The sequence below is a fragment of the Cucumis sativus genome, chromosome 1 (assembly GCF_000004075.3).
Source record: "Cucumis sativus cultivar 9930 chromosome 1, Cucumber_9930_V3, whole genome shotgun sequence".
NCBI lineage: Eukaryota > Viridiplantae > Streptophyta > Magnoliopsida > Cucurbitales > Cucurbitaceae > Cucumis > Cucumis sativus.
Genome location: NC_026655.2, coordinates 19,734,778 through 19,756,802, shown reverse-complemented (window position 1 = coordinate 19,756,802; position 22,025 = coordinate 19,734,778). Strand labels below are relative to the sequence as shown.

At 31.8% G+C, this 22,025-nt stretch overlaps 4 protein-coding genes across 5 annotated transcripts; all 4 read right to left on the bottom strand.

Moving 5' to 3' along the window:
* Window positions 1-853: 853 nt before the first annotated feature.
* LOC101208496 (coatomer subunit zeta-1) lies at window positions 854-4,476 on the bottom strand. The gene is made up of 6 exons (XM_011659113.2): window positions 4,311-4,476; window positions 3,367-3,526; window positions 2,859-3,006; window positions 2,685-2,762; window positions 1,796-1,880; window positions 854-1,266 (listed from the first exon to the last, which is right to left on the bottom strand). Exons 1-6 carry the CDS (start codon window positions 4,311-4,313, stop codon window positions 1,207-1,209), a joined length of 534 nt encoding a protein of 177 aa, XP_011657415.1. The 5' UTR covers window positions 4,314-4,476; the 3' UTR covers window positions 854-1,206.
* A 1,671-nt stretch (window positions 4,477-6,147) lies between these two features.
* On the bottom strand, window positions 6,148-9,899 carry LOC101208739. 2 transcript variants are annotated; one of them, XM_004147358.3, is made up of 2 exons: window positions 8,635-9,899; window positions 6,148-6,678 (listed from the first exon to the last, which is right to left on the bottom strand). In XM_004147358.3, the coding sequence occupies exon 1, from the start codon at window positions 9,755-9,757 to the stop codon at window positions 8,636-8,638; it is 1,122 nt and encodes a 373-aa protein (XP_004147406.1). In that variant the 5' UTR covers window positions 9,758-9,899; the 3' UTR covers window positions 6,148-6,678; window position 8,635. The 2 variants fall into 2 exon arrangements, with proteins under 2 accessions (XP_004147406.1, XP_004147405.1); XM_004147357.3 differs by having other exon boundaries at window positions 6,148-6,655; window positions 8,635-9,890.
* Window positions 9,900-13,589: 3,690 nt separating this feature from the next.
* Window positions 13,590-17,149, bottom strand: LOC101209144 (60S ribosomal protein L18a-like protein). The gene is made up of 4 exons (XM_004147359.3): window positions 16,682-17,149; window positions 14,886-14,967; window positions 14,691-14,805; window positions 13,590-13,932 (listed from the first exon to the last, which is right to left on the bottom strand). Exons 1-4 carry the CDS (start codon window positions 16,902-16,904, stop codon window positions 13,873-13,875), a joined length of 480 nt encoding a protein of 159 aa, XP_004147407.1. The 5' UTR covers window positions 16,905-17,149; the 3' UTR covers window positions 13,590-13,872.
* A 1,168-nt stretch (window positions 17,150-18,317) lies between these two features.
* Window positions 18,318-20,540, bottom strand: LOC101209393 (40S ribosomal protein S14-2). The gene is made up of 6 exons (XM_004147361.3): window positions 20,384-20,540; window positions 19,671-19,796; window positions 19,551-19,596; window positions 19,106-19,191; window positions 18,778-18,907; window positions 18,318-18,650 (listed from the first exon to the last, which is right to left on the bottom strand). Exons 1-6 carry the CDS (start codon window positions 20,384-20,386, stop codon window positions 18,583-18,585), a joined length of 459 nt encoding a protein of 152 aa, XP_004147409.1. The 5' UTR covers window positions 20,387-20,540; the 3' UTR covers window positions 18,318-18,582.
* Window positions 20,541-22,025: the final 1,485 nt, after the last annotated feature.

Below are 22,025 nucleotides of genomic sequence, written 5' to 3'. Positions count from 1 at the left end.
ATATTAGAATTAAAATAATATATAAACACCATGTTGCAAAATTTAATACTACAAAAGTGAAAGTATAAATCTAAATACTAGATAATTTTAAAATTCAAAATTAAAATAAAATATAAATATAGGAGAATTATCTTGTAAATAGCAAAGTTAATAAAGAAAAATTATAAAATATGGAAACAATTATAAAAGGTAAATAAATAAATAAATAAAAGTAGGGGTTGAAATTTGAAATACAAGAAAATTAATATAGATGTTAAAAGTTTAAATAATATATAAATTTAAACATAGAAAAATTCAAAATTAAAAAGATATATATATAAATATTGGAGAATTAATTTTTAAATAAAAATAAAAATTAATGAAAAAGTAAAAATTAATGAATGCAACGAAACAGAAAAATAAAAATAAATGTAAAAATAAATTTGCTTTTAAGTGAAATTCAAACACACAACTTGCAGGGAGGAAACAATCACCGTGGATGTCTAATACCAATACACCAAAAGCTCTTAGTAAATCTTCCTCAAATTTTAGAACAAAAAACGAAAAACAGTTATCAAAAAACAGAACCACCACGCAATGAAAAATCGTCAAATTCTCTTGATTTCACTTTGCTTATATCTTTAGCTTCTTTTATTAATTGAAAATGTATCATGAGAATTGGTGCCTTATTCCCTAACAAGCAGACTACACCATTTAACAACAAAACCATTTCCTAATTCTTAAATAGTTAAATGCACACCCAAAATAATGGCATTCGAACTCAACCTACTAGATCCTCTTCTAGCTATTGACTATTTTTTTATAAGCAAAATAAACCAAAATAGCAATCTATCGTGGCCTACCAACAAATAGATGGCGATATTTGACTATATTTTGAAAATATGTTTGCATTGTAATCTAAAATAATTTTTCTTTAGCCAACGACCACAAAAATCGAATGGCCTAAAAAGAAAATATAGATTGCAACTCCAGAGGCACATATAATAACACTTAGCACCAGTCCCGCAATGAACCACATCTGCTCAGATCCAAAATCAGGTTTTACCAAAAGGTAAGGCAGCATAGTATGAGCTGAATATACAAACATGAGATCAATCAATCTCTTACCAAAAACACCACCCCAACTCGACCTGAATTTTCTTCTCTTTTTTCTTTTTTTTGGTGTGGGGGATAGTTCTTGCCACTCACTTGTATCAATAGAACATATTACTTGAGAAGAGATCTTGCTAGATGTTCGCGAGCTGTGGCCAATGCTTGACTTATTGTCTGCAAGAGAGATAAAAACATCTTTCAAAATACTGGAAAAACGAAAGGGAGAAGAAGTAAAAAGATAAAAGGCATGCTTCATAAAACAAAAAATCAGAATTAGGAGATTCAATAAAAATAGGGTTCATAATTGTACTTCATACGCTTTCCAATATGTTTTTGGTCATAGGTTCAGAAATTAGATTCTAATTTAAACAATTGTTTTTTACCGTGTAGATAATATATACAAATATGTATTTAAACCATAAAATTAACCAATATAAACACTATTATTTTGTAATCTTATATAATTTATATTACATGTTATAAGACATATTTAGTTAAAAGAATGAACTGAGTTTATAATGTGAAATACTATATTCCTAATCATTTTTTAAAATATAATTTTGCATTTTAAAATTTTAAAATTCAAAATTTAGGTGCATTAGACGATGTTATGTTCAGAAATTTTAGAAGGCAGTGAACCAACAACAAACATAATTCATATTGCCAACCAAACAAAACAAGCTATAGAAATATTGTACTGTACCTGCTCAGACAAAGGAGCGTTACTGTCAATACTGTGACTTGCGACCTTCCCTGCTATGACATTTGCATCCGTCTCGAGAACAATGCTGAAAAATACACAAACAGTTAAATAGCTAAAGGTATGGGATGCCAAGATGGTTTATGAAAAGGTTAAGAACTGCTAAATTGCAATTTCAGAAAAGCATAATGACAATAATCCCACACATGAGGCAATGAAAACATCAAACCTTGAATATTCAGATGAAAATAAATTTATTTCTGAACAATCTTGGGAGAAAATAAATCAATCAAATTTAAATGGTTTGTAGTCTTTCCATCAAAAACAAATTATAGCAATGCTCTACAGTTCTAGCTTATTCAAATCTATGCCTCACGTTACACAATGTCATCTCCACTTTCAACATAATCGGATGTAGTGTGTCCATCAATTTATGTAAACAATAGTGACATATCGAAATGAAGATGTGGGACAACCAAATCTGTTATCGAGCAACAAACCACAAACTACAAAATAGCCAGTACTTGAACAGGAGAGAATAACTTAGACTATTCTATAGGAATTATGCAACTACAATGAAAGCATATTACTCATTAGTCAACAACTTATTTTCCACATAAATTCATGAAACTACAACTACTTTCCTGACGAGTAATGACATTACTACAACCTTGGATTCTTGATATATAATCATCCACAACTCATACTTCAATTTTCATGTTCACAATTTGTCTAGCAAGAATGGACACAGGCATCAACTTAGAGAGGGTGAGTAAAAAGAGTGGCACAATCAAGATACAGAGATCAATTATCAATAGAAGGAAATGGAAAAACAAGTCACACAATTGAAATGCATAGAATGGGTAATAAGGAAAGAGCATATGAGATATACCCTCCGTCGATAATTTCATCGAGACACAGTAAAATGAGGTCCAAGTTCTCAAGTGCCTCCTTCTTTTCTACATTACCCCTGGAGTACAAGAAACAAAAATAAATATCCATCGAGAACACTAATATCAAGCCAGTGCATAAGGATCCAAAATTAATATATAAATAGTATCAAGACCTAAGAAGAATGCCCACAGCATCAAAAAAACCCTGAAGAACGGATGCTAAAATGAGCTCATTTTCATCTTCTCCACCCGTGACAAAAAAATGAAGGTCTTGAGCAAACTTGTAAACCACTATATTGCTCTCAAACATTGCTATCTCCGCTGTTAAAGTGAATTGAATGTTAGAACGTAGAGAAGAAACTCACCGACCATGTAAGGCATAAAGAAACAAAGTGTTGAATTCAACAAAATGGTGTTAGATTGGGAGATGGTCCAATAGAAGAATGCAGAGATCGAAACAGATAATGACTAACCCAGCTACTGATAGCCATGAGAATGAGATTGAAAAAATAATTCTTAGTCTCATGGCAAAGGACAACGATCATGGATAAACCAACTAATAATTTCTTAACAGTGACTAAAAGGACATTGAAATTGACTTAAGTAGGAGAAGCTAACACGATTAAGGATGCACAATTTCACAGAAAACAGTTAAAACCCAATATATGAAAAGGTATCTACCCTCTGTTCGAGCATTAGTCTTCTGAGTTTTGATGAAAACGGATTTCTCAAAAGCTTCCTTTGCACTATTTGTAGGCCAGTCATCAGAATAATACTTGACAGCTACACGCTTCCCTTCAGAATCCAAAAGAAGAATGCTTTTAATGGCAGGGCAAGATTCCTGCATATAATAAAGCAAACATGTTTGGATTAAGGAGGTAGACGACCTTTTTGGTGAACCGGATGGTTTTTTTCCCTATATAATTGTTGTCACATCAATCTTGTCTGAGAAACATACAAAGCTAAGACACGAAGCACATTCAGAAACTAGCAGATTAAGGTACATCGAATTTCTAAATTAAGTAGCCTACTGAAAAAGCTTCACACAGATTCTTATAGAGCAGATGCTATAAAAATCAAGTTCTTCCTACCAGCTTCAAGCATTTCCACTAAAGTCTTGAATCGAAATAAAATGAACTGAGAAGAAAAATCTCATCACGCGCGATTAATTTTAATTTAAGATTTGTCCATACGAAAGATAAAAATCTTCGAGTCATCGGCTAGATTCGTAGACAAATCACAAACTCCATACGAAGGAAGTAATGAAGATCTTCCTACCTGCTTCAAGCATTTCCACTAAAGTATTGAATCGAAATAAAATGCAATCCAAATCTTCCGAAGAAATTAACAAAATTCGAATCAACTTAGTAAGTTCAGAGATCGATCTGTGCTTACGAACACATTGCTAAAATGAGCTCAGGACTCAGATCTACTAAGGCATCAACCAATTAAATGTCAAAAAATTTCGAACATAACTAACAACTCCATAATCCTAATAGCAATGTTCATCACCGAAAATCCATAGGTAGTTACTAGAAAACAAGTCTAATTGCTGAATCCGACGAATAAGTAATTGAAGTTAGGAACGAAGAAATCATCAGTTGACAAAGAAGAACTAAACTGACCATTAGATTTGTGAAAAAATTTCCCGGGAATATATTCTTCGGGAATTCGAACGCCGTCGGATCTCTCTCGCGTTATTGAGAAACAAGAGAACGAAAATCGAAAAAAGGAGACTCTGTCCAAATACTTCGTCGACTCCGGCCGGTCCCCAAAGTTAACTCAAATTTAAAACGAGACCCTTACTTTTCCATAATTAAACTGTGACCACGCTTCGTTAAATATTTATGTTATGGTCCACTTTATAATTTTATTTTTTTATTCTTTTATTTTTCGTAAATGTCCCTTTGTTAACGTTTTCATTTTCTAAGAAACGGAGGTGTTTGTTAACGTTTCATGTTTCTCATTCTAAAAAAAATAGAAACATTTATCATTTTATAATTCTAAAAAAAATAGAAACATTTATCATTTTATAAGTAATTATAGAAAAAAAAAAGTAATTTTTCCGGTTTTCATTTTTCAATTTTTCTACTGGTTTCTTTATTTTTTCAATTGTTTTTATTGATTTTCTTTTCTTTTTTTTCAATTTTTTTTATTGATTTTCTTTTCTTTTTCTCAATTCTTTCTATTGCATTCATTTTCCTTCTTTTCAATTCTTTTTCTATTTCATTTTTCTGTTATGATTTTCTTTTTCTTCGTCTCATTTCCATATTCTTTTCCAAATAACCACTATTCACGTGGTTTTCTTTATTTTCCTCTTATCTTCATCGTCTTTTTCAAATAACCATCATCTTTCTCTTCCTCTCATCATCTTCACTGTCTTTCTCTTTGCCTCTCATCGTCTTCCTCTACGCGACGTCTTCCTATTCGTTGGATCTGTGTTTCTCTCTTCCTTTTTGCGTGAATTGTGTTTTCGTTGTAGATTTTCTCCAAATTTGTGGGTTTTTGTAAGATCTGTGGTTTTAGCTGAGTTTTTGTCTTCCTCTTTGCCATGAGTTTCAGTCCTCCTCTTTTCGTTGTAGGTTTTTGTCTTCCTCTCATCGGCTCTATTCTTTAGATCTCAATCCCCGTCTTTTCCTATTAAGGTTTGATTTTTTTTAATGTTTAATGGAGGATAAATATTTTTGTTTGATGTTCAATTGAAGTAAATGTGAATAAAATAAAAAATAAAATTTTAAAAATCAAAGAAATAAGAAACAGTTATCAAACACATTTTATTTATGTTTTTCTTTTTTTCAAAAAACAATAAACAAAAATAATTATCAAACACATTCCTATTTCTTGTTCTAAAAAAAGAATAAATAGGAAACCAGAAACAAGAAACAGAAAATAGAAAATGAAAACGTATATATCTATATATATCAAAAGACGAAACTTCTAAATGTAATATGAAAAGTTCATAAAAAAGAAAAAAAAAAAACCAAACCAAGTAGAATGAGAAACAATAAATCAATCAAGTAAACATATTCTCGTAGTAAAATAAGAAAAGGAAAAAAAAAAAGAAGTAAAAATAGACTTGGTCTCTAAGGCTTGAGATGGATGTCTGAAGTTTTAAAATGAACTCTTTAATCCCGAGGTTTGAGAAATGATTCTAAATGGTTGCTAAAGTTAAGTAGAACGTTAATTGACAACCGACAAAATAGACAACATTAAACCTCAAAGACCAAGAATGTATTTTGCCAAAAAAAATTATACATTACTTCCGCATCTTCTCTTGTCAATTAATCATAGACATCACTATCATATCTCTCCTTAAGAAAACAAAAAACTCAAAAAGACATCCTCTTTGAGAGAGCTAAGGAAAAATATATACCCTAGCTTTCACCTTGATGACTAGTCCAAATCTCTGGAGACTTTGCCAAAAAACAAAAAACAAACACAAACACAAAGACAAAGGTCACATGTTTCCAAATTCAAATATAATATACTCAAATATGAATGTATAGTGTAACAAATTCTGCCCCAGAAAGAAAAAAAACTGTAATGCTAGAACAAGATGTCTAATGAGAAATGACAATTTCTGTTTCTGAACTTTGACCATTACTACAATTTTGCATGGTCAGTCATCCTAACTTGTACAATACAACCAACAATTTTCAAGAGAATCAAAACAAAACCATATAGAAATCCAACAGAACCTACAATAATAAATAAAGCAGCCACCATTTCTGTCTGTAAAAACTTCTATTTCAAACATAAACGGTGTCTGGATGCCCTTCTTTAACCACCATTTCGTTTCATTTTTGTTCAAACTCTCAGTAGCTTTGCCAGATGAGCAGTCCATGGTGGGTTGGATAAATATTTGAGTTTTTATGTAAAATACCATCTTCTTCTTACACAAGAATTTGACATTTCCATTCAAATAATTGCTTCCTCCTATAATCCAAGCCGCAGGTTCTCTTCATACTGCCTGTGTCAATGTTTTGAAAATGTCTGGTTCTATGTCAATTTATGAGATCAAAAGTCTAAGAATAATCAAATAAGTTATCCACTTATAGCAACAAACAAGTGAGAAGAAATCACTAAAGGTATTTTGGCTATTAAACTTTGCATATTTATCGAGGAAATCTATATTTCCCTCTTTCTATCTTTCTCTCTAATATTTTCCAACTCCAAACTAAACAACTTCCTATCCTAAACAGAGGCTTCCCAACTCCAATATATAACTCCAGATTTAAGAATTTAAGAATTTTACTCACCATCTTAAAGAGTCAGTCCAAGAATCAATTAGCTCAGGACTTGTTTGCATAATCTTTATGGTTTTTTGTGGGCTTCTTAATTCTTATTTTTCCAAATGAGAACTTAAATAATTTTTCATGATTATTTTCCTTTAAAATTTATTTAGTGCTTATTTTAGATTTTTTTTTTAATATTGGATATACAAATTACAAGCTAAAAACAATACAAATAAGGTTAAATTAAAATTCAGGAAGAAAAAAACCCTTGAACTTGGCTATTTGTTTCAAAATTACTTCAAAGTAGAAATCCTTTAAAATTTCAAACAAACATTGGGCCATGAAACAGTGTGACGTTGACTTCAAACAAAACTTTGGATTGCCACACCGACTCAAGTTTTGATTTCTGTACGAAATACAGAGGAGGTGGTTGGTGGCCCTAACGTATGAGTTTGAAATATAATATAGTCTAAAACTCATGTTTGGACTGAGATCACATTTTGTTCTAATAATTTTCAATTCAACCCTCTCCCTGTGTTTTCATGCTTTACGATCTCATTTCCATCTCGTCTTCAATTACTCATGTTTTTCAATACACCCCTGATTCCTAGCAATCCAAATTACATTCAACTCCAAACAACCCCCTATATGATTCTAATCAAACGTAATTTTGAAATGATTATAAAAGGTCAAGAAATATTACAACTTTTGAAAGAATAAAAGTATTTTTATAAAACAAAGAGCAAAATTAAGGAATGCTTATATATATAACAATATCCTTAATGTTTTGATAATATTAGGAACAAGAAAAAAAATTGAAGATAAAGGTATGGAAACACTATGAATTGGGGTTCTCCCTATGCATCATCCTAGGTCTTGCAAGATGATCTTGCCAAAGCACTCTGAAAAAGAGAAAGAAAGAGCGGCACTTTTGTCTTAACTGAAGGCAGAGACCCATCCCATCTCAATTCAATCTCTGGTTATCCATCTAGGCGATCCCATGTAGAATGGACGAAGGAAACTAACAGTTCCCCCATGCCATCAATCTACTTGAAAACTCGAATGCAAGCGAGCTGAGAAGACAGGATCACCTTAAACCCTGCTCCTAAAATGGAGTTTCTAGTACTACAAACAGTGGTGATACCTAAAACTTCAAACAAGTTTGACCCAGATCAAGCTTCAAGAGATGTCATGACATGAATAAACACGGCTGGAACCAAATGGATTAGACTACATCATTAAAGACCCACTTTGTAACTATTTGCATTCCATCCATCTCTAAATTTTGCTATCTACCTTTTACTAACGTTTTAAAAAACCAAGTCAATTTTTTAAAACTAAAAAAAGTAGTATTAAAAACTTGTTTTTTTTTTTTTAAATTTAGCTAAGAATTCAACCTTGTAGTTGAAAAAGATACAAATTATTGTAAGAAATTGAGAGGAAATAGGCTTAATTTTCAGAAACCAAAAACAAAAAATCAAATTGTTCAGAACAGGGTCTAAGCTTTTGGATCATACCACAAGTCTCCCTAAGATGTTTAATCAAGATCTACCTCTCCTCTTCCACTACTCCCAAGTACTACATTCCCAAATTCATTCACATAGTTCACAACACAGAACCACATCCTCAGCAGGCTATGGAATCAAACCATATCTTGTTCATTTCAGCATAAAAAATTCAGAACAACGAAAAAACATCCCTAAAGCAAAATTACCTCATGATGGCACTGGCTTCTGCAACAATGCCGTCAAGTAAACCTCCCCATTTTTCAACCCGCCTGAGTCGGTCTTACTCGCTGTCGCCCACTTGACCTTCCGATAACCCAATTTGGTAATCAAAGGAGAGTAAAGTTTATCAAGATCCACCCCTTTGCTGAAGAAATGATCAAACCAAAGGTAACCTCCAACTCTCAACACTCTATCCAAATCATAGAACAAAAACTCCATCGATTTCACAGGAATCCACCGGTTCACAGCATGGCCACACCGAACTAGATCCATCACTCCATCAAAAATGGGCAACCGCTGCTGCAGCGGTACGTGCAAAGGCACCAATCCCCTAAGCGCCGCAACTTCGTTGTACGGCGCGCCGAGGTTCATAGTCGTAGTGACCATAGTAACATTGTAGAGCTTCATTCTTGCAGCAAAAGTGGCGGTTCCACCACCAATATCAAGTCCAAGACGAAGAACAGAGTTAGCCGCCTTCGCAATCTGCAGTAATTGGGGGATTGGGAGGTCCAATTCGGTCTTGAAGGTCATAAACTTGGTGATTTCATGAGAAGGATCAAACCCCAGATTGGGATTCAACCGATTCAAACAGCCAAGACCCTTACAAGAATATTTCTCCCAAATAATATTGGACTCCGGAAGTGAAGAAGCAAAGGGATTTTGAGGCAAAGAAGAAGAGGGTTTTTGTGGGGTTTTGGCAAAGCACCGCCGACGAGGAAGTGGGTGACACCCACGAAGAATCAAAGCCTCAGCGAGATCAGAGTCAGAAGGGCAACTCGAAAACGGAGTGTAATTCATAAACTTATGAAGAAGCTCAGGATTAGTATGACAAGATGAAGCAATTGGGGAAAATTGAGAGTACAGAACGAGATCTGAAGGTATAGAGAGTTTAGTTTTCGACGCGGAAGCCGCCGCCGTTGGATGCAAGCGCGTGAGGTGGTTGATGGTGGCGCGTATCGTCTGAAGCTGCCGGATGAGATGATCTGGAACCGGCTGTGAAACAGGGGATTTAGTGGATTGAAGCGTAGAAGAGAGATGGTAGAGAGAAAGAATATTGGTGGCCACCATGGCAACAAGAAGAAGCAAATTCAAGCCCATTGTGAAACCCATAACACAGAGTCTTTCGTTTCTCTCTGAATATTTCACACACTGATCTTCCACTCTGTGGAGCTTCCCACTGCCATGGCTTCACAGACAACTGAAATTCTCGCAAGGCCACGAGAGAGAGAGAGAGAGAGATCTATGATCCACTGCGGCGCGTTCTACGATTTTAATTTAGATTGAATCTTAGATCCACCATTGGATGGTATATTTGGCGAAGGAGATCGGAATCGCACGGTGAGGAAGTGGGTTGCAGTGGGAATAGCAAGAGAAGACATTTGCAATTAAGTAGTACTTAATATGATTTATTAGTGTTTTGGTTAATTTATTATAAATAAATAAATAAATAATTATTGGAATTAAAAAATAATTGAATTGCTTTGTTTAAAGAAACACGGAGGCACGTGAATTTAGGGCAACTTGTTACTTCTGAGTTCTGACTCTTAAGCCAAATCTCATGCAGATTTATTTACTTCTTTTTCCTTTTATTAAATGTATAATTATATAATATTTTTCAAAATCTAATAAAGGGTTGTGGAAGTTTTTCTGGATATTCTGTTTCTACACCCAATTTCAAAAATGGGGGAATTTATATTTCATATACTAATAGTTTCTGTAAACAACCGCCTCCAAATAAAAATAAAATTTATGATTTCACATTTATCTAAATTTTAAAATTCAATCTTATATATATTACATAAACTGTGCTTATTATATAAGTTTGGCAGCTTTATTTTTATCATTTATAACTCTAATTTTTTTTATAAGAGTTAGTTTGAGAGTTTAATTTTAACGCTTCTAAAAGTTTAAAAGTCTAAATATTGTTATTAAAAATTTAAGAATGTAATTATAATTATTATTATATTTTAAGGTAGTTTTTATAATTTTTAAAATCTTTTTTTGCATAAATAATACTAAAAAATTATTTTAACTATGCTTTTAAAAGGATTGGCATTATATTCTTTTCTCAAAGTATTTGGACATCATTTCCATGCAATAATATTGATGTGGCAATTCAACCTTCAATTTATAAAGATGGAATACATATTAATATTGTTAAGTTGAGTTTATTTTAACTTTTTTTAATTGTAGACTGTAGTTACAATTATACTTTAAACTTTAAAATATAAAAGTTAAATTTTAAATTTATCTAAATTTTAAGATGGATCTTCGAACTTATATATTATATAAATTTTGTTGATTATATAAGTTTGTGGCTTCAATTTTTATCTGAGTTTAATTTTTATAGTTATTATAAGTTTGGAAGTCCAATTTTAACACTTTTAAATTCAAGAGTTTAAATATTGTTATTGAAAATTTAAGAGTATAAATGTAGTTTAATATTTTTATACATATAGAGGAGATATTTTTTTGTGATTACCACAAGGTGGGTAAATAATACTAAAAAATTACTTTTATCTACCTTATGTAACACGTTGGGATTATTTAGCTACTATGTTTCCCTCACAATCATCGATTCGATTCTGATGCTGACTTTCTTCTCCGATTTGCATTTCAAAAAATTGTTTTCTACTTCCCTTTTGATTTGCTATTAGTCATTTTTTTTCTTTCATTTTTCGTTTTGTGTATTCTTTCTTCTTCCGTTTCGTGGCATTTTTTTTCTTTAAAAAATTTGTTCTTTCTTCTTCCATTTCGTAGCATATGTTCCAAACATGTTCCTCCTATTTTGTTTAATTTTTTATTCTTCATTTCGTCTTCCTGTTATGTTCGACATATAATTTTTATTAAATGACTTGGTATTCATATATACTATGATAAACCACTTAATAATAAATTTATGTTATGTGATTTGTCACATATATGCAGTCACATGTATATTACTGCATATATTCAATAATACATACACATATTTTTTTTCATGTTCTGTGATTTTGTTCTTATTGCATTTAACATAGATTATGTATCCGATCAATATTTTTTTTAATCCTTACATATATTCTATTGTATAATACATATATCTTATGTGATTTGTTACATATATTCAATAATACGTAAATGATGTTTTCTTCAATATACTCAATATATCATAATGTACTTCGAGTACAAATTATAAATTCTTACTAACCTTAAATAAACAATATATACTATAATATATTTGTAATCACTGTTGTTTCAAACATAGCTTATTATTTATTATTTACTACGTTAGATATGAATATTTAAATTAAATACATAAATAAATTGATATAAGAACATTTTATTCATAAAATATACACCGTTATTAATATATACTATAATTACGTGAAATATATGAAAAATAATGTAAAGTGAAAGAATGAACGGAGATAGAGATTCGAAAGTGAGAGAGAGATCGAGAGGAAGAATTTTTTACCAAAATCACAAAAATAAAAATAATTAAGGAATAGTTTTTATTATAATATTACCGTAATATAATTATCAATTACCATATTTACGTATGATATCTAACAAATGCAAATCTTAAGCATGGTTCATTTTCCTTTTTTCTTTTTCTATTTTTTAATATATTATTAATAATAAAAATGAGTAAAGTGATCATTTGAGCCATATATTTAAGTAAAATATTAGTCAATTTAAGATATTTTTAAAAAATTTAAGAAATTTGAATCAATTTTATAATATGATATACAATTTTACATCATTTCAGTTAAAGAACGAACAAAAAATGATACAAACTCCATTAAATGTGTAAAAGATGTTGGTGAAAATTTAAAACACTAGTCAAGAAAAAAGGAAAAGGCAGTACAATTAACTATACTGAAACTTGTGAGATAAGACTTGCTCTTAAAATTTCCTGAAAAAAGAAGTACTAAGAATAAAACTGATGTTTATAATTTCACAATGAAAATTGTAAATTCTGTTGATTATTTATTCGTGGGTGATAACATTTGGAGTTGGTTCAATTTTATGAACTTTAAAATTTTCATTACATGAAAATCATTATTATTTTTCTAACAATTTCGAAAAAAACTTAGTTAGAAGTATAGAGGATAAAATTAAAGTAAAATTGAAATTTATGGAGATCAAAATGTGGGTATAAATAAAGAACTCAAGAAGATGACGACAGTATAGTAATTGATGAGACAGTTTCACATGTAGTGCTCTTTCTAAATTTTTATTGTTTAATCTATAGGATAGTATTGTGAAATTAAATTATGGTTTTATTACAGTAAGACTCCATAAAATAATATTCACATAATCAATACTTTAATAACGTATCAAAATAAGTGAATCAGAATTTGACTTTTACATTTAAATAAGGTTTAATTTTAGATTAAAGTCCTATTTTATATGGTAGTTAAAATGATCAAAATAGAATACGATACAAAGTCTAAGGATAGAACACGATACAAAGTCTAAGCTTACGAATGATGAGATGATTTTGAATATTTGAATGATTGGGATAATTTATCAAATTAATTAAATTGATAAATATTAAAAAAGATCTTTCTAATTTTTTTTATAAATATTTTAGATTAAAAAAAAATAACCAACACTTAAACAAAAACATAATTATTTATCTTCATTATTTTAAACTACAGGTTGATCGGTAATATTTGATAACATTCCAAATGACTTTTTAATGAGCAAGAAAAAAAAGTTACTTAAGTTTTAGTTGAAGAATTATTAGTGTTAAATTGAGAAACCTATTTAAATGTTTACATTGATTTGCTTTGTAAATAATTTCAATAATTTTAATTATAATGAACTGAAACAAACACCATAAATGAGAGTAAAAGCAATAACTGCAGGGAAAATGTATGATAATTTGAGTTAATTTATGAATTACCTAAAAGGAAATAGTGTTCAAAACATGAGGTTTCTTGAAAACAACTGAGACTTGTGCAAACTAATCCCAGAATTTATAATTATAATAAAAAAGAAAAACCTTTCCAATAAAGCTAATAATTTTGTCTTTCAATCTATTAACATTTCATTTCAAATTTTGGCAAGTCAGGAAGATTCAGATATCTATATGGTAAAGGAAACCAATAAGTTGATAAATATAGACGGAAAGAATAACAATTCAAAAGCTAATTACAGTATCACACCAGTTGTTTGTCAATACAGGGGGAGGGTGACATCGGTATCGATCACACCAGACCGTTCTTCATATGTTTCCTTCACCAGGGCTCAACTCCGTTGGTGATACCAAATGTTATAGCTATGACAGCAAGAACTGACTGAGAAAGCAAAAATACAGCACAGTTTCAAAATGAGTAGATGGAAATTATAACATCCTATACAACACAGTCAAGTCCAAGAAATTGAAACAGCAGGCAATCAAATTGAGACTTGAACTTCTGAAAACAGTATTATGTGAAACTTATAATTTGAGATAATCAAACTTCTAAATTTTCAAAAGTCAATCAATTTAGACTCTTCCTTACGAAAATCATCCATTCACTATGCTTTAATTCTAAAAATTGTCTTATATGGTTTAACAAAATTGTCAATAAATGATTTTAAAAGAAAATTATGGATTCATTTATAAGAGTGTAGGCATTCTAATTGATACAATTATAAGTTTTAGTAACACGCGACTTTTCCAAACGAAATATTATGGAGGGCGTAAATTGATACCACCGCAAAGCTACCGAGTTTAAATTGATATAAATATGAGTCTATGGTTTAAATTAATACAAACTCAAAAGATTAAGGGTATAAATTGATGTTTTCCCTTACTAATTTGAAACAAAGAGTTGGGTGCTCAACTCCTCACTTATGTACTCATTACCCACCTACAATAATTCTTGGCTCAGCTCTATAAAACACAGTCGATAAATTTTCCTTGAACCTAAGACTTCAGAGAATGTCTTAAAACATCCCAAATCTTCCTCATTTTGAGTATCACTTAGAGTAATGTCATCACTATTATTATTGAGATAGGTGAGAACTCATTTCTGAGGATAGGTAATATATTCATATAGTAGATACTTACAGCAATTGCACATGCAACATATCCAGGCTTTTCTCGGTAATCGACCCGTACAAAGAGTACAATAAAAGCTCCAACATACCAGGGAATGCCACCAAGAAAGAAGCCAATCATAAACCTGGAAAACAATTATTTTTCTTAATCATCGGCATGCTGGGAATGAGTGCAGAAAAATGGGGTCTCACAAATATAACTTACAAGAACCAGCCCATGCCAATGCCACAGCAAGGAAGACGGGCTTCTTGAAAAGGTCTTCCCTCAAGAATAGCATAACCTTGAACTATAAGAAATAAAAGCATTAAGTAGGATGATGGATAAGTGAATTACAGAATCTTATCGTCGTTGATTTGGTGAATATTTGCACTGGGCAAGATGCTAGGTGCTACTTCTAAATAGCAAGACATGTTGACAGAAACATCTGGTGAGTGATACCCCTTTCACTTTTAAGATGAAAAGAGTTGTTAATCTCAGTAGCCAGTTGTACCAAAGATAAAATTTGATGTGCCAATTTGTACACTGGTAGCATTGCACAACTACAGTCTTCCAAGGAATATTGCGATGATTTTTTTTCATTATAAACAAGTTCTAAGCAGTCCTTTAAAAAAGGACTTGATACATCTTTGTTGCAATCTCATTGGGTGATGAGCAAAAGGCAAAAAAAATTAAATAGTCAGAACCAACCATTGGCACCAACCGTGTAAAGAGAATAGTTCCAGAATACCTTATGGAAGTCACTACATAAGAAAGAAATAAAAACACAATTTTCCCACAATTATTTCCTCAATTAAAAAAAACTTCTCCGTTCTCTTTAACAATACATCCCGATTAATCGGCTTAGTAACATCCAGACTATCCTCCAGCTGAAGACATTGTCTGCCAATTAATTAGATTCAAGCCAACATCCAAGAATAGACTTTCTTCAGAAATCTCTGACTCTTTTCTATCTCCTAAAACACTTTCCTAGATGCCTTCTACACAGAAAAAAATGATTGTGCATGCTCAAGAGACCATTGTTTTCCAAATTCTTCAGAAGAATTTCATGCTATGAGCTATCTATAATACGTAAGAATTGAGATGTGGAATGAAAAAGACCTCTAGACCAATTAAGTTCGAAGAGGTTTTAGATATTTAATAGAGTACCCAGGTTTTGCAACCCAGATGATACAGGTAATTTCGAAGTAAAGAGTTCAGCAATTGTTCTCCTATTAAAATTTAAGTCTACCAGAAAATATATTTCCGCAATCACCATAAAAAGAGGGTATCATTCTCAATATATCTCCTCCTCTCTTGCACATCCACATGCTGATGCTAAAAGAGAATGTTCCTTGTTTTTAAGGAAATAGTTACGTCCCCATGCCAGATACAAACTCAGAATCAAAATAATATCCTATAGCTGGCTAGTTCGTCATTATTTCAATAAGTTAGCTCCTGAAGCATTCGATTTCACCTGCACTACGTTACTTCTTCAGGTAAATAATGTCAACAGTCCCAACTGGTAGGCTAGAAAGCATCCCCTATTAATCCTTAACATAATTTTTAACCTTATTTCTCACGGCCCTAAACATTATTAGGGGTGATATTAAAAAAAAACATTGGGATATTACTCACACATTCATACTGGTGAATCAATAACAGCCGAAACAACAGATACAGAAAATCAATTATAAACCACAATGAGCATCATAGACCCATTTAATAATTATCAAACCAACGGATACCAATATGTGCAGAGAAGTAACAAAGAAAAATAATCACGATCATTATCAAAGACCACACGAAACACCATAAAACTCAATCCCTAAACAAAGCAAACAATTCATAATCAATTAAACAATAATATTTGAGCGAAAATTCTGCACAAACTCCTAGAAGGAACCACGATATTGATCTGTAGATTCCAAATTCGTCATCATTTGCCAGAATTCATACATAACAAAATCATCCAAATCCACGAACATGATGAAAAAAAAACACCAACGAGGGTAGCTATTTACCAGGAACGGCTTGGTAACCCAGATGTCCATGGTAGCATGGCTGATGACCAGAAACAACGGGTTGCGCAACCGGCTGAGGGAAACCGACGACAGATTGGGGCTGGGGCTGCGGCTGCGGTTGTGGAGGAGAAGTATAATAGTTCGCAACACCCTGAAACGTACCGTAATGGTATTGACTATGTGGATCGCCGAATACCACGTTGCTTTTCCCGTCGCCACTCATATTGTTTGCAGAAGAAGAATCAGAGAAGGTTTCTTGAATATCAAGACGACGGCGAAGGTCTCGTCGTCACTGTTATCTTCTTCTGCGATTTCACCGGAAAAGTTGGGAGCGACGGTGAACGGAGCTTGGCGGAATGGAGAATGGGTGTGTCCGGTTTCTAATAAGGCGGTGGTGTTTCCTGATTTTGGTGAATTGAAGTTGTACAGCTGGCAGTTTGTACTCAGCTCGGGCGTAATTGGGAACCCCATTTCTTTTTATTTGGTTTTTACAATGACGTTACTATTGGTCATTCACTTCTCTTATTATTATCTTGACAATAAATAAATAAATGTCTTTGTATCAATTTTCTTTTCTTAAAGAAGAAAATATTGATTTCGATTTTCTACCATCATTTAGCTCTTCCAATGTCGTTTTTATTTTTCTAAAATACAACCGTTTAATGTTGTGGTGAAAATTTTTATCCAACTACATTAGGTCACAACCAAATCATAAGTCGATTTTATTAAAAATCAATAAAAGTCAGTGTCTTTTAATTCATTTTTGGAGATCAATATTGATAAAGAAAAAAGTCACATGTCTCATTTTCATCCAATCACACTAATATACTACTCAAATTGTAAATTCCATGATAATTAAACTTATGTCAAAATTACTAAATTTGACAAGAGATACAACTAGACCTTAAATCTAAATTGAATAGAGTTAGGTATCTAAAATACAATCTAATACAAGATCGTAAGAGAAATTTAGGACAAATAAATGATTGACCATTCAAGACTCATCAAAAACCTCTATAAACAGAGGTGAAACTCGATCTTTGAGAAAAAGTTGGAAGTTAATAATTGAAATTCTAAAACATTGATTTCAACACTCAATCTCTAATTAATATGAAATTTCAAGACTCAATCTCTAATTAATATGAAATTTACCTGAGAGAAAAAATCAAACAAACATCAAATGAAAATTATACCTACATATATTATAAACTTTCATTTTAACAAATTAAACTACGTTGAATAATTCACAATACTAAAGAAACTTCAAAATAAAGTCAAAAAATGGATGGAAACACAAAGTTTAGAAATTAGAAGTAATTTTCTTTATGATATCATGAAAGTGTGACATATCTCTCATAAATCATATTTTAATAAGTGAAATTTGCTAGACTAAATTAAGATTTTGCCATGTAAGTAGAAAGTTTATATCGAATATGAAATATGAATAATTTGAAAATGAATACAGAAAACACTTCGATATTCATACTCTTCGAGAATTGTTTGTTTTCAAAATTCTCCACCAAACAAAACCTAAGGCCTAAACTACTACAAACCCTAGCACACAAAATTACAGAAAGGACTTTGAATTCAACTTGATAGCATAAAATCAGCTTAAGATGTATATAAAAATAACTAATGGGATTGAACGACATCGCACCATTTTCTTTCAATAATAATAAGACCAAAGGGCATTGTATTGATTTGTTAATCTAAAGCCAAAAATTCCTCTTTCATTGTCTAAGTTCAACATAAAACAAAATCGAAGACAAAACATCCCTGACAAAACAATAATCAAAAACCAAGTTGGAGTTCTGAAAAACTAAGTCCGCAAAGCTTAAGGAGCATCAGAACCACAGAGAAACCATCGACACAGCCATAATAGTAGGAATCCCGGAGTAAGCTTACAGCCTTCTTCCTCTTCTTCCACCCTTTCGGCGAGTGCTGTCTGTTGGAATTGGAGTCACATCCTCTAGAAAATATAAAAAAACGCATATGAGTGATTAACACCTAATAAAGTATTATGAAAAGTTGTGAGAATGTACAGCATTCGTGTACTTAGATCTATATTCATCAATGTAGAGGGACAAAGGATTCACCTATGCGTCCAATCCTCATCCCAGAACGAGCAAGAGCACGTAGTGCAGATTGGGCACCTGGACCAGGTGTTTTGGTCTTGTTTCCTCCGGTAGCACGCAGTTTAATATGAAGAGCAGTAATACCGAGTTCCTGTTTCGTGAAAGACATCGTGCCACACACAAGTAATGTTGTTCAGAGTGAGAAAGTTGACAAACCATACAGATGAATAAGAAAATGGGATGAAATAAGTTCCAGAAGAAATTATTAGACCCAACCAAGTACAAAGATTACAATCCATAAAATGAGGGGAAAGAGTGATTAAGAAACAATATTAAAAGAGGATGGAACCTTGCATCTTTGGGAAACATCCTGTGCTGCAAGCATAGCTGCGTAGGGGGAGGACTCATCCCTATCAGCTTTCACCTTCATACCACCTGCGTTCATCAAAATGCATAATTAAACTTTCCAAACCCCACATGAAAAATAATATAACATAAATAAATAATAAGAAGAAGAAATAAAGCATAACACTTCTTTTAGTAGTGTTCCATAAAGCATAACACTTCTTATTCATAAATGCAGAAGGTTTTCATACTCATCTACTCTAGACAATGAATTTTAATGATTCTCTACAGCTTGTATTAAATTTACTTACATACATATATGGACCAATCAATGAAATTACACAACGGAAGGAACAAAATCTAAGAAATAGAGAGATCCCAAATTCAAAGTTTCAAAAATTCCAGGTTTCAAGTATTTAAAGAAGGAAGAAACTATTCAATTGTTTCACCTGTAATGCGGACAAGAGTTTCCCTCCCAGAAAGATCAGTCACATGCTGTTGTTGAAACAACAAAGTCATCATTCTGTTACCGAACGAGAAACCAAAATTATATAAATTTTTCCACTTACAATAAATGTATCGTTAAATGAGGCAAAAATGTGAGCCACACCGAACACATGCTCGCCTTCCCTCACTGCAGGACCAAGAGTCACAGTCTCTTCCTTAGGCTCCCTGGTCTTCCTCCTTGAACCAGACTATGGAATCCAACACAAACAAAAGCAAAGTAAAGATTCCTATATTCAACAGATTTTCATGCTGAAACATAAAGCCAGTCACTAAGAAACCATAGGCGATTGAGAAGAATCATAAAGCACAAAACACAAATGAACAAAAACCCATAAATAAATATAGGTCATCTCTGCCTCTGCTAAGCAAACAAAGACGAGGTACTTCTTATAAACAATAGACTCCAAACCAGACAACTTAAAAGCTCGAATCCACTCCCAATCTACTATATCCCACCACTGCCTAAAACCCTAAATTTCAAAACATGGCAGTGAGCATACCAAATAACCTAATATCCTGGATAATGAGTATTAATCACGATAATCATATAACCATACGCTCTATTAAACTCCGGATTTCATACTACATTATTAGCAGCAAAATCTTGAAACAGAGACGGAAGAACCTTGACGACGACATTCGAAGTGTTGAAGAAAATAGATTCAAAACACTTCTTCACAAATCCATACTAGAACGACTATCATTGGCATGGGGCAGAAAAAGGCGACAAGAACTGCAATGGAAGAAGCCAACCAGAAAGATTAGATGTGCTCACCATGTTTACGAAAAAGATGGCCGAAGTAGCTTCCCCTTTGTGGAGCTCTACGAGAATTTGCCGCTGCAGAAATCGTGCAAGGAGAAGGGTAGAAGAATGTAAGGCAAAATTTATATGAAAGGGAGAGAGGGAACTAGGGTTTTCTTTGATGAATGATTTACTGAAATACCCTCAATCATCCTATGCATGAAACTTAATCCGTGTTTAATATTTTTCATTGAAAAAAACTTCTAAAAGAACCCCAAAGAGAGGAAAATTGTAAAAAGAAAAAAAAGAAAAAAAAGAAAAAAAATAGTAAATTTTACCCCAAAAAATATTTTAATGTCTTTTTTTTATATATATGGAGAGTAGGTAGTTTGTCTTTTTATTGTTTTTCTTAATTCCAAATATATATATACATATATATATATATATATATATATATATATTCAAAAAAATATTGATAGTAATATTTTTAAAAAATGATAATAATAATAATAATCTATATATAAAATGCTGATTGTCACGAAAAAAGGCAATGTCTTTGTTTTAAAAAATGTTTATGAAAAGCGCGGGTGTATGTGGGTTTGGTCCGGAAATTTTTTTAAGGTAAATTTTCAAAAATAACAAATTTTAAAAAATATTTACAATTTGCAGTTAAAATTTTAAATTCTATAACTTATAGTCAAGGCACGGATATGTTATAGTTGATAGTAGTCTATTAGTGGTTCTCATCCATAGAATTCAAATTTTTGCTATAGTCGGTAAATATTTTAATTCATTTTACTATTTTTAAAAATATTCATTTTTTATTCGGGTAAGTCAAATTAGCAACCAATTGACCCAAATAAGATTTTCAACCCAAATCAACCTGAATTTTAAGGGTTGGATTGCCAGATTATTTATTTCTTTTGTTATTAACTTAAAATACTTAAATTTGCCTATAGCATAGGTTAATAACTAGAATTTCATAAAACTCAAATGCTAAATATCAAAATTCAATGTATCTATTACAAACTTCATAACAATATTTATGAATTATAATATTTATAAGTTAAAATTTATGTTTTAATAATATTAAAAAATCGAATTTGGTTGGGTTGAGTCAAATTTTTAAAAATGTAACATAAACCCAACACAAAATTTACAATTTGAGTTGGGTAGTTCAGATTGTTCAAGTCGTTGCGTTATTTGAACACCTTTAATGAAAATACCAATAGAATGTCAACGTTGACGCATTACAAGAAATTATATATCTTCCGATGCAGCTTCACACCATTGGGGAAGATAGGGCACTGACTCATTAATCAACATCGACCTTTAGTCAACATCTCCTGACGCCATGTTGTGTAGCACTACAAGAAAATGGGAATTTCTCGATGCGCAAAAGGATCGAGAGATCCTCTCCCGACGCATAAATGACCATCATAATCATATTAAAAAAAATTGTTAAGAAAGGCTCTCAACGAACAACATTTTACGTCAGGAGGTCCTCTATTTTTTAAAAAATAATACATTCAATTTAATAATGGAAGGGTATATAAAGAAAAAAAAACAATTAATCCCTAAAGCAAAATAAAGAAAAAAGAAATAGAAGAACAATGGCTTACCAGCGGCGAGGGGCGGCGGACGAAGGTGAAGACTGAACGACGAACGAAGTTGA

Coding starts and splice junctions, on each gene's coding strand:
- LOC101208496 (XM_011659113.2), bottom strand. Junction 3,007..3,366: donor GACTAATGCTCGAACAGAGG/GTAGATACCTTT, acceptor TCACTTTAACAG/CGGAGATAGCAATGTTTGAG. Junction 1,267..1,795: donor ACGCTCCTTTGTCTGAGCAG/GTACAGTACAAT, acceptor TCTCTCTTGCAG/ACAATAAGTCAAGCATTGGC.
- LOC101208739 (XM_004147358.3), bottom strand. CDS start 9,757: ATGGGTTTCACAATGGGCTTGAATTTGCTTCTTCTTGTTGCCATGGTG.
- LOC101209144 (XM_004147359.3), bottom strand. CDS start 16,904: ATGAGTGGCGACGGGAAAAGCAACGTGGTATTCGGCGATCCACATAGT. Junction 14,968..16,681: donor GGGTTACCAAGCCGTTCCTG/GTAAATAGCTAC, acceptor TATTTCTTATAG/TTCAAGGTTATGCTATTCTT. Junction 14,806..14,885: donor ATTGGCATGGGCTGGTTCTT/GTAAGTTATATT, acceptor ATTGTTTTCCAG/GTTTATGATTGGCTTCTTTC.
- LOC101209393 (XM_004147361.3), bottom strand. Junction 19,597..19,670: donor CATTTAACGATACATTTATT/GTAAGTGGAAAA, acceptor TTTCAACAACAG/CATGTGACTGATCTTTCTGG. Junction 18,651..18,777: donor GATGAGGATTGGACGCATAG/GTGAATCCTTTG, acceptor TATATTTTCTAG/AGGATGTGACTCCAATTCCA.